At 35.7% G+C, this 14,457-nt stretch overlaps 1 protein-coding gene across 1 annotated transcript in view; it reads left to right on the top strand.

The window, feature by feature from the left end:
• STAG1 (STAG1 cohesin complex component) overlaps positions 1-14,457 on the top strand; it is a 425,011-nt gene that overhangs the window by 136,361 nt on the left and 274,193 nt on the right. The window contains exon 4 of the mRNA XM_060011307.1: positions 12,735-12,899. Within this exon, the coding sequence (XP_059867290.1) occupies positions 12,735-12,899 (165 nt within the window). The remainder of the gene's footprint in view (positions 1-12,734; positions 12,900-14,457) is intronic.

Genomic DNA, 14,457 nt, shown 5'->3' with positions numbered 1-14,457 from the left:
ATTGTGGCTCTCTATCCAAATGATTATTGATCTCTAAACAAACACTATATAGTATCATGTTTATTCTACCCCTGTGATTGTATTAGCAAATAATGGACATTATTTCTCTGTCTACACAGTACTCCCTTGGTGATGTCCAATCTCATGACTTTAAACACCATCTGTAAGCTTATGTCACCCAGATTTTGTCTCCAGCTTGGACTTTACCCCTGGACTCCAGACTCATATTCAGTGCCCATTGAGAATCTTCATTTAGATATTTAATGGGCCCAGGATGTTAAAAATACCCAAACTTTCAAGCTTCCTATCCCCTGCTCACCCCTTTTCCATAATGGCAGCTTCGTGCTTCTGGCTGCTCAGCTATAAATCTTGTAGTCATGTTTGAGTCTTTCTTTCTCAGCCTATATCTAGACTATCAACACATCCTGTCTAATTGATTTGCAAATTGCATCAGTCATTTTTTACTACAACACTGGATTCAGCCACCATCATGTGCCTTTGCTGAAACTTACGAGGTGTGCTCCTTGTCTCAGGGCCCTGTGTCATCTTCTCACTGGGGCCTCCCTGTGGATGGTATCTAGAATTGCGTATCTTCCCTCCTACCCAAAGGGACTTACTGTCCCCTTCCTCCATGTGTGTGTGTGTGTGTGTGTGTGTGTGTGTGTGTTTTCCCCTTTCTCTATAGTACTTATTGCCATCTAACGTAGTATACCTTTACTTATTTGCTTTTTGTCTGTCTCCCCCTACTAGAAGGTAAGCTGCATGAAGGCAGGGATTTTTATCTGGTTTGTTTACTGCTGTATAGTAGTGTTCAACTTTCAGTAAGCGTTTATTGAATGAATGAATGGTGTTTAATTTTGTTAAATCATCACTCTTTTTACCCTCAAGTGTTTAAAATTCTTTTTATTTTGAAATAATTTCATACACAGAAGAATTCCAAGAATTCTGCAAAGAATTCCTATGCAGATTCTTCATGCAGATTGTCCAAATGTTAGCATGTTACTACATTTGCTTTATCATATTTTTTTCTGTCTATGTATACACAGACACATAAATGTAAATATATATTTATATATAAAAATTTATATTTGATACCAATTATTATTTTTGAAAGTTGCAGACACGAAGCCACTTTACTCTTAATGCTTTAGTATGCATTTTCATAAAATCAAAGATATTCTACACAACAACAGTACATGTTTGAAAATCAGGAAAATAATATTGATATAATACTGACCTTATGTACATATACTTCATTCAGATTTTGCCTGATGTCCTAATAATGCCCTAAGCAAAAGAAAAAATATTTTTTTCCCTTGGTTTAGAATCCAGTCCAGGATTTCATGTTGCATTTAGTTGCCATGCAAATCAGCACATCTGTAAGCTAACCCATCTTTAGTCTCTCGTTTAATGTTTTATTAAGGGTTTTGTTCTCTTTATTCTATTTAAGTGAGAACCAGCACTTATATTCTTAGCATTATTTAACTTTCATATTTATGTAGGCTGAGTAAGAAGGGTAAATAAAAAGAGGTACAATTTTTACTTTTATGTCTGTGTATTCATACACATAGAAGATGGAGGATAGCATACACAACAAAATATTAACAATGAGTATCAGAAGGAGAGGTTAACGGGTGAATTTATAAAAATTGGATATTCTAAATTACTTGGTACTTTTGTTTATAATCATGATTTTCATGATATCATTTATATATTTTACATAATTTTAATGGCTACATAGTATTCTGTGTGAAATTATTTATTTAAATAGTCTCCATTGTTGAACACTTATGTTAAAAATTCTTCACTGATTTAAACCATGCTGACATAAACTTATATCTCAAAAATAAATTTTGCTCTAGAGCCATAGATACTTTTTATCCTAAATTCTTAGAAGTAGAATTGATTACTCAAAAGATATGCCATATGTTTTGAAAGTTTTTGATGTGTAGCGTTGCCTTTTACGCAGCAAAATATATGGCATTACCTGTTTTATAGTAAGTTGAATTGAGTACACTGATTGTTAAATATTTTCTAATTTTTAAGTACTGTAACATTTCATCAGTATGTTCTGAAATATTGGTCATTTGTGTTCCGAATTGTCTGTTGGTCATTTTCCATACCACTTTTTCTATTTTTATTTTTCTAAGAAATAGAAATCTCTTCTTAAAATAATTTTTGTGGCTTAAACCTACATACTTTTATGATCCCTTTTGGAAATATATTTATCAGTTGGACTTGTATCTCCTCTTCTCTGTCAATTAGCTTGTTTTATTTTGAAAATTTTTCATTTAACTAGAGTTTAGTTCTGACTTCCCTAATTTTGCTAAAAGATACCATAATTTTTCCAGGAATCTAGAATTAAAATGTGAGTCACTATTTAATTTCCTCATCCCAAGTCCCTTCCCCGTCTCTCCTATATGTAATGAGATTCCGAATCTCGTGAATTTTTATTTCACAATGTCTTGTACATCAGTCCCTTTTACATTTCCCAAGTTCCTTTCTTTAGGCCTCACTTTATAGGAGTCTGTATTATTGTCTTCCTAAGTTGAGGCACATATTAGGGAAGAGATCCGCCTTCTGTTAGTGGAGGAAAGATTTCCTAGGCAGGTAGTAGTTGGGGTAGATGGAGTAAGCTGATCATGTTCTACCAGGGAGACTATATCTCTAGGATGAGTGAGCATGCAAAGATCTGTGCTGAGCTACATCTGGGCTAGAGCTAGTTGTCCCTGAGACGAACTGATAATGGACAGAACTCTAGCTCCAGAGGAACTGGGTTACTGGCTAGGTTACTAAGGCATTAGTAACCTACCAATTAAGACAAAGGCTCAGTTTTTCTGGTTTTTTTTTTTTTTGCTATTAATTTATTTAAATTGGAGCATAGTTGATCTACACTATTGTGTTAGTTTCAGGTGTACAGCAAAGAGATTCAGATTATATATTTCAGATTATTTTCCATTATAGGTTATTATAAGATATTAAATATAGTTCCTTGTGCTGTGCAGTAAATCCTTGTTGTTTATCTGTTTTAGTAGTTTGTATCTGTTAATTCCATACTCCTAATTTATCCCTTCTCCCCTCCCTTTCCCCTTTGGTAACCATGTTTGTTTTCTATGTCTGTGAGTCTGTTTCTGTTTTGTATATTGATGCATTTGTATTATTTTTTAGATTCCACATAGAAGTGATATCATATAATATTTTTCTTGTTTGACTTATTTCACTAAATTTAATATTCTTTGGGTCCATCCATGTTGCTGCAAATTTCAGTATTTCATTCTTTGTATGGCTAAGTAATATTCCATTGTATATGTATATTACGTCTTCTTAAGCCAGTCTGACTGTTGATGGATACTTGTGTTGTTTGCATGTCTTGGCTATTGTAAATAGTGCTGCTGTGAACATTGGGGTGCACGTATCTTTTCGAATTGGAGTTTTCATTTTTTCTGGATATATACCCAGGAGTGGGATTGCTGGATCATATGGTAGCTGTATTTTTAATTTTCTTAAGGAACCTCCATACTGTTTTCCATGGTGGCTGTACTGATTTACATTCCCATCAACAGTGTAGGAGCATTCTCTTTTCTCTAGATCCTCTCCAGCATTTACTATTTCTAGACTTTTTGATGATAGCCATTTTGACCAGTGTGAGGTATTGTGTTGCATTTCTTTACACTAAGAATGAAATGTCAGAAAGAGAAAGTGAAAAAACACTCCCATTTAAAATTGTGTCCAAAAATACCTAGGAGTAAACTTAACCAAGGAGTTGAAAGACCTATATGCTGAAAACAATAAGACATTGATGAAAGAAATTGAAGATGATTCAAAGAAATTGAAAGGTATCCATGCTTTTAGATTGGAAGAATTAATACTGTTAAAATGTCCATACTACCCAAAGCAATCTACAGATTTAATGTAATCCGTATCAAAATGCGCATAACATTTTCATAGAACTAGAACAAATAGTCCTGAAATTTATATGGAACCACAAAAGGCCCAGAATCGCCAAAGCAGTCCTGAGGAAAAAGAACAAAGCTGGAGGCATAACCCTTTCAGACTTCAGACTATACTACAAAGCTACAGTAACCAAAACAGTGTGGTATTGGCACAAAAACTGGCATTATAGATCAATGGAACAGAATAGAGAACCCAAAAATAAATCCACATGCTTATGGTCAAGGAATCTATGACAAAGGAGGCAAGAATATACAACGGAAAAAAGATAAACACCACCTCTTCAACAAGTGGTGTTGGGAAAGCTGGACAACTATGTAAATCAATGAAATTAGAATACTCTTACACTGTGTGCAAGAATAAACTAAAAACTGTTTTAAAGACCTAAATATAAGACATGACACCATAAATCTCCTAGAAGAGGACACAGGCAAAACATTCTCAGACATAAATTGTAACAATGTTTTCTTAGATCAGTCCCCCAAGGCAAAAGAAATAAAAGGAAAGATAAACAAGTGGGGCCTAATCAAACTTAAAAGCTTTTGCACGGGGAAGGAAACCATCAACAAAATGAAAAGACAACCTAGGAACAGGAGAAAATATTTGCGAATGATGTGACCAACAGGGGGTTAATACCCAAAATATACAAACAGCTCATACAACTCAATATTGTAAAAACAAACAGCTCAATCAAAAAAATGGACAGAAGACTTGAATGGATATTTTTCCAAAGAAGACATACAGATGGCCAACAGGCACATGAAAAGATGTTCAACATTGCTAATTGTTACAGAAATGCAAATCAAAACCACAAATGAGTTAGTATTTCACACTGGTCACTATGACTCAGTTCTTAAGGTGGCACAAACTCAAAACTGGTCCAACAAGCAAGTTTGATACAGAACATCACCCTTTTCTTTCATTTGAGAGCACCATGGTTCCTTTGTCCAGGAAGGAGACTACATCTACAGGTGTCCTGACCTTTGTAGCACAAAAAGTGTAGCGAAGGGAGCCTGGAAAGTCACAAGTAACTAAAGAGTAATGTATATATTTTTACCCTTTGAAATAACTGTCACAGTTCTTAGTTTTCAAATCCCCCTTACAGCACTGCCCCCAATCTCTATACAAATGTGTTATTTTATTTAATGGAATAAGTATACCTGTTTTCTGAGAGAATTATTATTATCAGGACTGAAAAATTGTGTCCCTTGGGTGTAAGCTAAAGATTGCATATATTCTGTTATGCTGTGACCTTTCCTCTTCCTTACTCTTTTTCTTGGGCACAGTTTTTCTGAACATCAGCTTTTTGGTTTATCTTTTGGCATCTTTACTGTATATTACTGTATAGGTCTGTAATAGGAAAAATCATTCTTGGATAATGGGATAAAATACAGTTAGACCCTAGATAAGATCAAGTGGATTTTTTTACCTTCTTATTCACCCTTTATAACCAGTGCTAATAGGCTCCCAGGATTGAGAATTATGGTTTATTTTCTCTTTATTCATGGAGTTTAGTTCTTGCTATATATGTACTAAATATGTGTAATGATGTATGTGTCTATGACACATGCAAACATTCCTACATGTGCACAAGCTTACTTGTTGCAGCATTATTTGTAATAGTAAATGATCCAAAACAAAATAAATGTTTATCAATAGGTTAATGGCTAAATAAGTTAATGTATATTTATGTAATGGAACACTGCAGCTTTCGGAAAAGTCAAGACATTCTGTAGGTCTTCGCTATAGATTAAGTATAAAATATGTTGATAGTGAAAATAGAATGGTGCATAACTGTGCATACATAACATAAAATATAATATATACATGGAAATATATGTGCATTTTTTTTCAAAAAATTTTTTTAATTCGGTGAAATACACGTGTGATTTACCAAGTTACGTTTTTAAGTGTACAGTTCAATGGCATTAAATATATTCATATTCAGTCCTCACCACCACCCATCTCCATAACTTTCTTCATCTTTTAAAACTGAAACTGTACACGCATTAAACAGTAACTACTCATTCTCCACTCCCCACAGCCCCTGGCAATCACCATTCTAGTTTCTGTCCCTTATGATTTTGACTAAGTACTTTATGTAAGTGGAATCATACAGTGTTTGTCTTTTTTGTGACTACCTTATTTCACCTAGCATAATGTTCTTGAGATCCCAGAATTTCCTTCCTTTTTAAGGCTAAATGATATTCCATTGTATCTATATTCCACATTTGCTTATCCATTCATCCACCGATGGACACTTGGGTTACTACCAAGTTTTAGCTATTGTGAACGGTGTTGCTGTGAATAAGGGTGTACAAATATCTTTGAGATCCTGCTTTCAATTCTTTTGGGTACATACCTAGATGTGTTATTGGTGGTCATATGATTAATTCTATTTTTAATTTTTGAGGAACTGCCATACTGTTTTATACAACAGCTGTACCATTTACATTCCTATCAACAGTGCATAAGAGTTCCAGTTTCTTCACAACCTTGCCTAGACTTTACTCTTTTTTTTGATAGTAGCCATCCTAATAGGTGTGAGATGGCATCTCGTAGTTTTGATTTGCATTTCTCCTAATTATTAGATGTTTAGCATCTTTTCACATGCTTATTGGCCATTTGCATATCTTCTTGGTAGAAATGTCTATTCAAGTCCTTTGCCCATTTTTTAAAAAAAGTTTATTTTTGGCTGCGTTGGGTCTTCGTTGCTGTGTGCGGGCTTTCTCTAGTTGCGGTGAGTGGGGGCTACTCTCTGTTGTGGTGTGTGGGCTTCTCATTGCGGTGGTTTCTCTTGTTGCAGAGTATGGGCTCTAGGCACGCGGGCTTCAGTAGTTGCAGCGCGTGAGCTCTAGGGTGCATGAGATTCAGTAGTTGTGGTGCATGGTCTCAGTAGATGTGGCACACAGGCTTAGTTGCCCCATGGCATGTAGGATCTTCCCGGGCCTGGGATCAAACCCATGTCCCCTGCGTTGGCAGGCGGATTCTTAACCACTGTGCCACCAGGGAAGTCCTCTTTGACCATTTTTGAATCAGGTTGTTTTGTTGTTGTGTTTTAGTTCTCTTTGTATTCTGGATATTAATATCTTATCAGATATATGATTTACAGATATTTTCTCTCATTCTGTGGGTTTCATTTTTACTCTTTCCCCATTGAATGGTCTTGGTACCCTTGTCAAAAATTATTTAATCATACATGTGAGGGTTTATTTCTGGGCTCTCTATTCTGTTTCATTGGTCTGTGTATCTTTATACCAGTACCACACTGTTTTGATTACTCTAGCTTTGTAGTAAGATTTGGAATCAGAATGTGTGAGTCCTTCAATGTTGTTCTTTTTTCAAGATTATTTTGGCTACTTGGAGTCCTTTGAGATTCCTTATGAATTACAGAATGGATTTTTCTGTTTCTGCAGAAATGGTCGTATGCATTTTGATAGAGACTGCAATGAATCTGTAGAAAGATCACTTTAGGTAGTATTAATATCTTAATGATATTAAGTCTTCCAACCTATGAACATGGGATGGGTTTCTCTTTATCTACGTCTTCTTTAATTTTTGTCATGTGTATTTTTTAAATATGTTTAAATGTCTCTGGAATGACACATAGGAATGAATAATTTTGGTTGAAAGAACCAATCTTCTTTCCTAAGGCTTGAGAGTAAGAGTGGGCAAGTTTTCATTGTGTAACTTTAATTACCTTTTGAATTTTTAGCCATGGGAATGTGTTACTCAATAAAGAAAAATAACATTCCCCCTTCCCCTCTTCATATGCACACACAAGTGCTCATGCACATACCTGCCATAGGGAAGACACCTGTTTTTCCAAAGAGTGAGCACAGAAACAAGACTTGTTAGGAAGAGCCAGGATCTATCAGCTAAACAGGATGAATGCATGAAATAATGATATTTTCAAGCAATTTTAAATTGGTCAGTATGGGAAGATAGTAGCCTATAAATAGGGAGCTGGTGTGGTAGATGACCGAACAGGTAATAATTGATAGCATTACTTGCTGTGCTGAGGACTTTGAACTTTAACTTGATGGTTATGAGAGTCATTGGAGATTAGAGATCAAAGAAAGAAGAAAATAAGTGTTGGAGTAAATTTGTAATATAAGGATTACTGTGGTTATAGTATTAGAATAGAATGGCATTGTCTAACAAATGTGACTTGAGCTACATCTGTAATTTAATATTTTCTAGTAGATTATAAGAAGTGGGTGAAATTAACTTTAATAATATAATTTATTTAACCTAGTATACCTAAAATATTATAATTTCATCATGTAATCAATATACGAATGAGATTTTTTTTTTTTTTGCGGTACGCGGGCCTCTCACTGTTGTGGCCTCTCCCGTTGCGGAGCACAGGCTCCGGACGCGCAGGCTCAGCGGCCATGGCTCATGGGCCCAGCCACTCCGCGGCATGTGGGATGTTCCCGGACTGGGGCACAAACCCGTGTCCCCTGCATCAGCAGGTGGACTGTCAACCACTGCGCCACCAGGGAAGCCCAGAATGAGATATTTTATATGCTGTTTTTCATACTAAATCTTCACAACCTTGTGGATAGTCAAAACATTGCTCATCTAAGTTTTGAGTAGCCATATTTCAAGTGCTCAGTTAGCTATGTGAGGCTAGAGGCCATGATATTGGATAATGCAAGTATGGAGATTTTAATCAGGAGACAAATTCTCACCAGTAATTCAAACAGAAAAATTTACTGTGAAGAATTATTATTTATTGAAAAGTCTTTAATCATTTATCGCTCAGGAATTGCAAATTAATACAACAAGGAGATATCACCATATGCCTGTTAGAGTAGCTGAAATCTAAAAGCTTGACAGTACCAATTTCCTGGCAAGAATGCAAAGCAGCAGAAGCTCTCATTCACTGCTGGTCAGAATGCAAAATGGTGTTGCCACTTTGGAAGACAGTTTGGCAGGTTTGTACAAAGCTAAACATAGTTTTACCATATGATCCAGTTATCCTAGGTGTTTACACAACTGATTTAGAAGTTTTGTCCACACAAAACCCTGCATGTGAATGCCTATGCAGCTTTATTCCTAATTGCCAAAAATGGTGGCCAAGATGTCCATCGTTAGGTAAATGAATGACAAAACATGGTACATCCATACAATGAAATATTGTTTAGAGATGAAAAGAAATGAGCTGTTCAACCACTAAAAGACACGGATCCACCTTAAATGCATTTTGTTAAAATGAAAGATACCAGTATGAAAACGCTATATGCTGTGCGATTCCAATTACATGACTCTCTGTAAAAGACAAAACTGTAGTGGTGATTAAAAAAAATTTGGTGTTTGCCAAGGCGAAGTGGGAGGGTTGAATGGATGTGAAGCACAAGTATTTTTTAAGGTAGTGAAACTTTTCTCTGTGATACCATAGTTGTGCGTACATGACAGTATACGTTTGTCAAAGCCCACCAAACTTTTCAGAAAAAGAGTGAATTTTATTAATACAGATGTTTAAAAAAAATCATTTATAAGGTAGGGGGAATACCAGGATGGAATGTAGAGTGTAACAATGTAATCTGTTTTGCAGTGAAGGGAGTGGGGAGAGAGTTGCTGACTTAGGTAACTTTGGAAATGAGTCTGTAAGACTAAAGTCAGAGAAATTGTACACAGTGTATATAAGAACTGCAGTCTAGTTCATAAAGTTGTTTCCCATGGGGTAGGGCTTAAAATACTGCTCTACGTGAATACTGAGGAGAGCCAGATTTCTCATTGTTGGAGTGGGAGTTTGTCGATGAGCAAGGGGAAGAAGCATCCATGTGGTAATGGATTAGAGTTGGAGATACCAGTTCCAGCTTATGTTTAGCTTAATATAGGTAACAGATCATTGCATACAGAAACATCTATAGTTATGTGTATATATATGGAACATACATTTCTTTGTTTTGTCTGCTTAAGGGCCTAGAAGCAAGGACACTTAGTATCAAGGAGCCAAACCTAGTGCCCAGATCTTCATCTCTAGTAAAATTCTCTAATAAAAGGAACCAGGGCTCCTTGGATTCTAAACTCCCTGATTCTAAAACTGGAAAAGAGAATATACAGTATGAGCCTGGAGAATGATGTGCTGCCAGAAAGTAACCAAGTGCTAAAAAAATAAAAAGCAAAACACACAGAATGATGGGAATATGTCAAATGGACACAGGAACCAACTGAAAGATCTCTTAATGGCCAAAGCTGAAGCAAGTTGAACAACAAAATAAAATAGTATTGAATGGGCTTCCCTGGTGGCGCAGTGGTTGAGAATCTGCCTGCTAATGTAGGGGACACGGGTTCGAGCCCTGGTCTGGGAGAATCCCACATGCCGCCGAGCAACTAGGCCCGTGAGCCACAACTACTGAGCCTGCGTGTCTGGAGCCTGTGCTCCGCGACAAGAGAGGCCGCGATAGTGAGGCCGGCACAACGGGATGAAGAGTGGCCCCCGCTTGCCACAACTAGAGAAAGCCCTCGCACAGAAACGAAGACCCAACACAGCAAAAATAAATAAATAAATCACTAAACTCCTACCCTAACATCTTAAAAAAAAATAGTATTGAATTATAATCCAAAAATATAAAATAAATGTCGATGAGTCTGCGTTAGTACAAATGATTGGGTGAATGAGTGAGAATAGACAAATCTCTCATACTGAAAAATTTCAAATGGTATGCGTAAATGCTCCACCTTCAAGGAGGTGGATCAAGGAGGTGGAGCATAACTCCCCACCCCTTAAATGTGGGATGCACACAGTGACTTTCTTCCAAAGGGTACAGTTTGGAAAGGAGAGGAAAAGTAACTTTACAGTGGAGAAACCTGACAAATACCACCTCAGCCAACTGATTAACAGGTCAACATTGAGTGATAAATCACATTGTTAGTATATACACTTGATATGAGGTGACGAAAATGATACTTTGTCTCTCACATCTTCCTCTTCAAACCCATAATCCCAGTCTAGTCATTAGAAAAACATCAGACAAACCCCAGTTGAGGAACATTGTATAAAATATCTGTACAGTACAAAATCCCTGTACAAAATTCTTCAAAATTGTCAAGGTCACCAAAACCCAGGAAAGTATAAAAACTTGGAGCCAAGAGGAGCTTAAGGAGACATGATGTGAGTATGTCTAGGTGCCCTGGATGGGCTCCTAGAACAGAAGAGGTCATTAGACAAAAACTAAGAAAATCTGAATTAAGTATGGACTTTTGTTAATGTATCAATTTTGGTTCATTAATTATAACAAATGTACAATACAAATAGTAAGGTGTTAATAATAGGTATAATTAGACGTGATATATGTGGGAATTCCTTGTACTATCTTCACATTTTTTTGTAAATCTAACACTGTTCTAAAAATAATTTATTTAAAAATAAGCAGTAAATTCATTATATATTAATCCACACACACAAATGGTTGTCAGGCTGTTAACTATTAAGAGGAGTGAAAGAGTACTGTGAAGAATACAGGAATACAGAATGAAGGGAGCAGGTCCTGTGAGCAGGGAGAAAAGCCCCTCCATGTTATGCTTTGTAATGTTCCTCCAGGGCCCTCTGGTTATAAGCCTACCTGTGCAGCATATGACAAAAGAGAAATGTTTACAGAGTGGGGCAAACTAGAATACATTTGGAGATGAGGAACAGTAAATTGATAACTGAAACAGGCTATTATGAGAGTGAAGTAAATCACTCAAGAGAGACTATAAAGATTGAGAAGATGCTCTGGAGAGACCTAAGGTAACTGACAGGTAAGGAGTATAGGGAGGGAAGAGATATCTGAAAGACAAGGGGGATAACATTGCCTGTTGAGAGAGTTTCAAAAAATGTCTGTTGCGTTTAGCAACATTACTTTTACTGGTGGGCTTGGTGAAGCAGCAACCCTGATGAGTTTATATATGAATGAAATTTATGGGAATAATAACAGTGACTGCAAGCAATTCTATCTTGACTCTAAAGGTGAGACACAGATAAGGTGATAACTAGTGTTGACTTTTTAAAAAAAATTGGGGGTGTGGGATGGGTTGTCAATTGAAGAATGTAAACTGTCAAGGCGGAAATGTTTGCTGTATTTCTAGTATCTAGAATGGTTCCAAATATGTTCAATATATATTTGTTGCATGACTGGATAAGAAATATTTGAGCACTTAAGTCAAGGGAGAAGTTGAATATGTAGCTTTTTCCAAGTAATGTTTTATTTTTATTTTTTTTTTATTTTTGCGGTACACGGGCCTCTCACTGTTGTGGCCTCTCCCGTTGCGGAGCACAGGCTCCGGACGCGCAGGCTCAGCGGCCATGGCTCACGGGCCCAGCTGCTCTGCGGCATGTGGGATCTTCCCGGACCGGGACACGAACCCATGTCCCCTGCATTGGCAGGTGGACTCACAACCACTGTGCCACCAGGGAAGCCCTAAGTAATGTTTTATTGAACAAGGTTTCTGAGGAAACAGAATATTGAGGAAGAGAGGAAGAAGAAAATGTCAAGAAGGGGGCATGGTTGGGGCATGGTTAAAATGTTCAGCATTGGCATTATTGTACAAAATATTAAATCTTTTTCTTTTGACTTTATTTTCATGCCTTGTATAAATTAACTTGTACTTTGCTGTTTGCGCTTTGTTTTTATCAATGAAAACATTGTAAAGCTTCCTTTGGGATTATGTCTCTTATCTATAACAGTGCTAACTTCCCTTTCACAAGATCAAACATAATTTGAGATCATTCTTGCATAAAGCAAAGTATGCCTGCATTTAACTTAACTTTTCCTCATCTTTTTATTCAGTCTACAAATAAGAAACCTCGAAAATCTCCAGGAGAGAAGAGTAGAATTGAAGCTGGAGTTAGAGGAACAGGCCGTGGAAGAGCTAATGGGCATCCTCAACAGAATGGTGAAGGGGAGCCTGTCACATTATTTGAAGTGGTGAAACTGGGGAAAAGTGCAATGCAGGTAAATTTTAAGTGTTTTTTTTTTTTTAAGTGTTTTTATCGTATTAGTAAAGCAATACAGTCAATAGCATGGAACCTATTCGTGTATATATTGACATTTTATATACTCTTGTTGATTGTGTAATCAAGAATTTTATTAACTTAAAAGTTTTTCTTTGCTTGTTTTGTAAAAGGTGTCAGGAAAGGCATTTTTTTTAATAGTGAGTTTAAGATTACAAAGTTTAGATTACATTGTGCTGAGTAAGGTAACTTGCATGTAACAGGAGCTGCCTAAGAATTTTTATTGCCTTAATAGTATGTGTTTTTTTAAAAATTTGACTTAATATAAGTAACATGTGTATTGAAGAATATTTGAAAGAAGAAAAGGTATAAAAAACATTCCTAAGAGTGAATTAGGAATAACCACAGTTAATGTTTTATGGTTATTTGTGTGTGTGTGTGTGTGTGTGTGTGTGTGTGTGTGTGTGTGAGAGAGAGAGAGAGAGAGAGAGAGATCTTTTATAACCTTCTTACTCTTTTCTCTCTCCTCATTGACTCAACAAATACCATTAAATAGTTTAGAAGAGCATATATTCATTGGCTTCTTACTAATTCATTACAAGGATAAACCATGATTATGTGTTTCTTTACATTTTTTTCCACTATTTTAAAACTTATCATTTGTATTTACTTCCCCACATCATTTTTTCATTTTAAAGTACTAGAGGTAAAATTATTTTATTATAGAATATTTCTTAACTGTGTGGTAATAATACCATTTTTACTCTCCAAAAGTTGTACTAGTTTAGCTTTCACCAGAAGTGTAGCTAGCAGTTGGATACTTTATATTTAAGAATTATTTGACAACATAGGCAAAGATGGTAATTCATTATTTAAATTTGCATTTTTTGATTACTGATGATTATATGTTAAATCTTTTAATTTGATATCTGCTCATTTTTGATACTTCATTTTCAATTTAAGTCTGAAATTTAGGTAATTGATGAAACAGATTTATTTTTAGACCTAAAAGCAGGCAAGTTTTCATTAGAATACCTTCTATTTTTTAACCTGTATTTCCCTTTGAATTCCTTAAGGGAGTTTAGTGTTTACTGCTTTTTATGTATGTTACCAGATTGATGTGTTCAAGAATCCTGGAATTTGTATGGGAAGGGAAGGAGGTGGAGTGGTGGGATGATGCTAAATAGTAAAAGAAATACTGAATTCCCAGTTACCCAGAACAATGGACAACCTTAGATTACATAAGTATAATTTTAAAATATATTAAGTGACGTGTAGCCATTAAGCTTGACAGTTTCTTTATTATACTGTAATAGAAAAATTGTTAACAAGCTACAGAAATACTATTTTTGATTTCTGTTTATTGCCTTCCACCCTTACATGGAAACACAAGCAGAAAGATGAAGGAAATTAAATTTAAAAACTGCATTTCAGTATTTTGCTTTTCATTTTTCATGCAGAACTTTATTTTTCCAACTTTTACTTAATATGAACAAAATCTTCAATATTTAATATGAACAAAATCTAGTCATCTGTATTTGATACACACTAGTGAGTAG

The sequence above is a fragment of the Delphinus delphis genome, chromosome 4 (assembly GCF_949987515.2).
Source record: "Delphinus delphis chromosome 4, mDelDel1.2, whole genome shotgun sequence".
Taxonomy (NCBI): Eukaryota; Metazoa; Chordata; class Mammalia; order Artiodactyla; family Delphinidae; genus Delphinus; species Delphinus delphis.
Note: the sequence above shows the minus strand (reverse complement) of the source record. Positions and strands in the feature narration are given on the sequence as shown.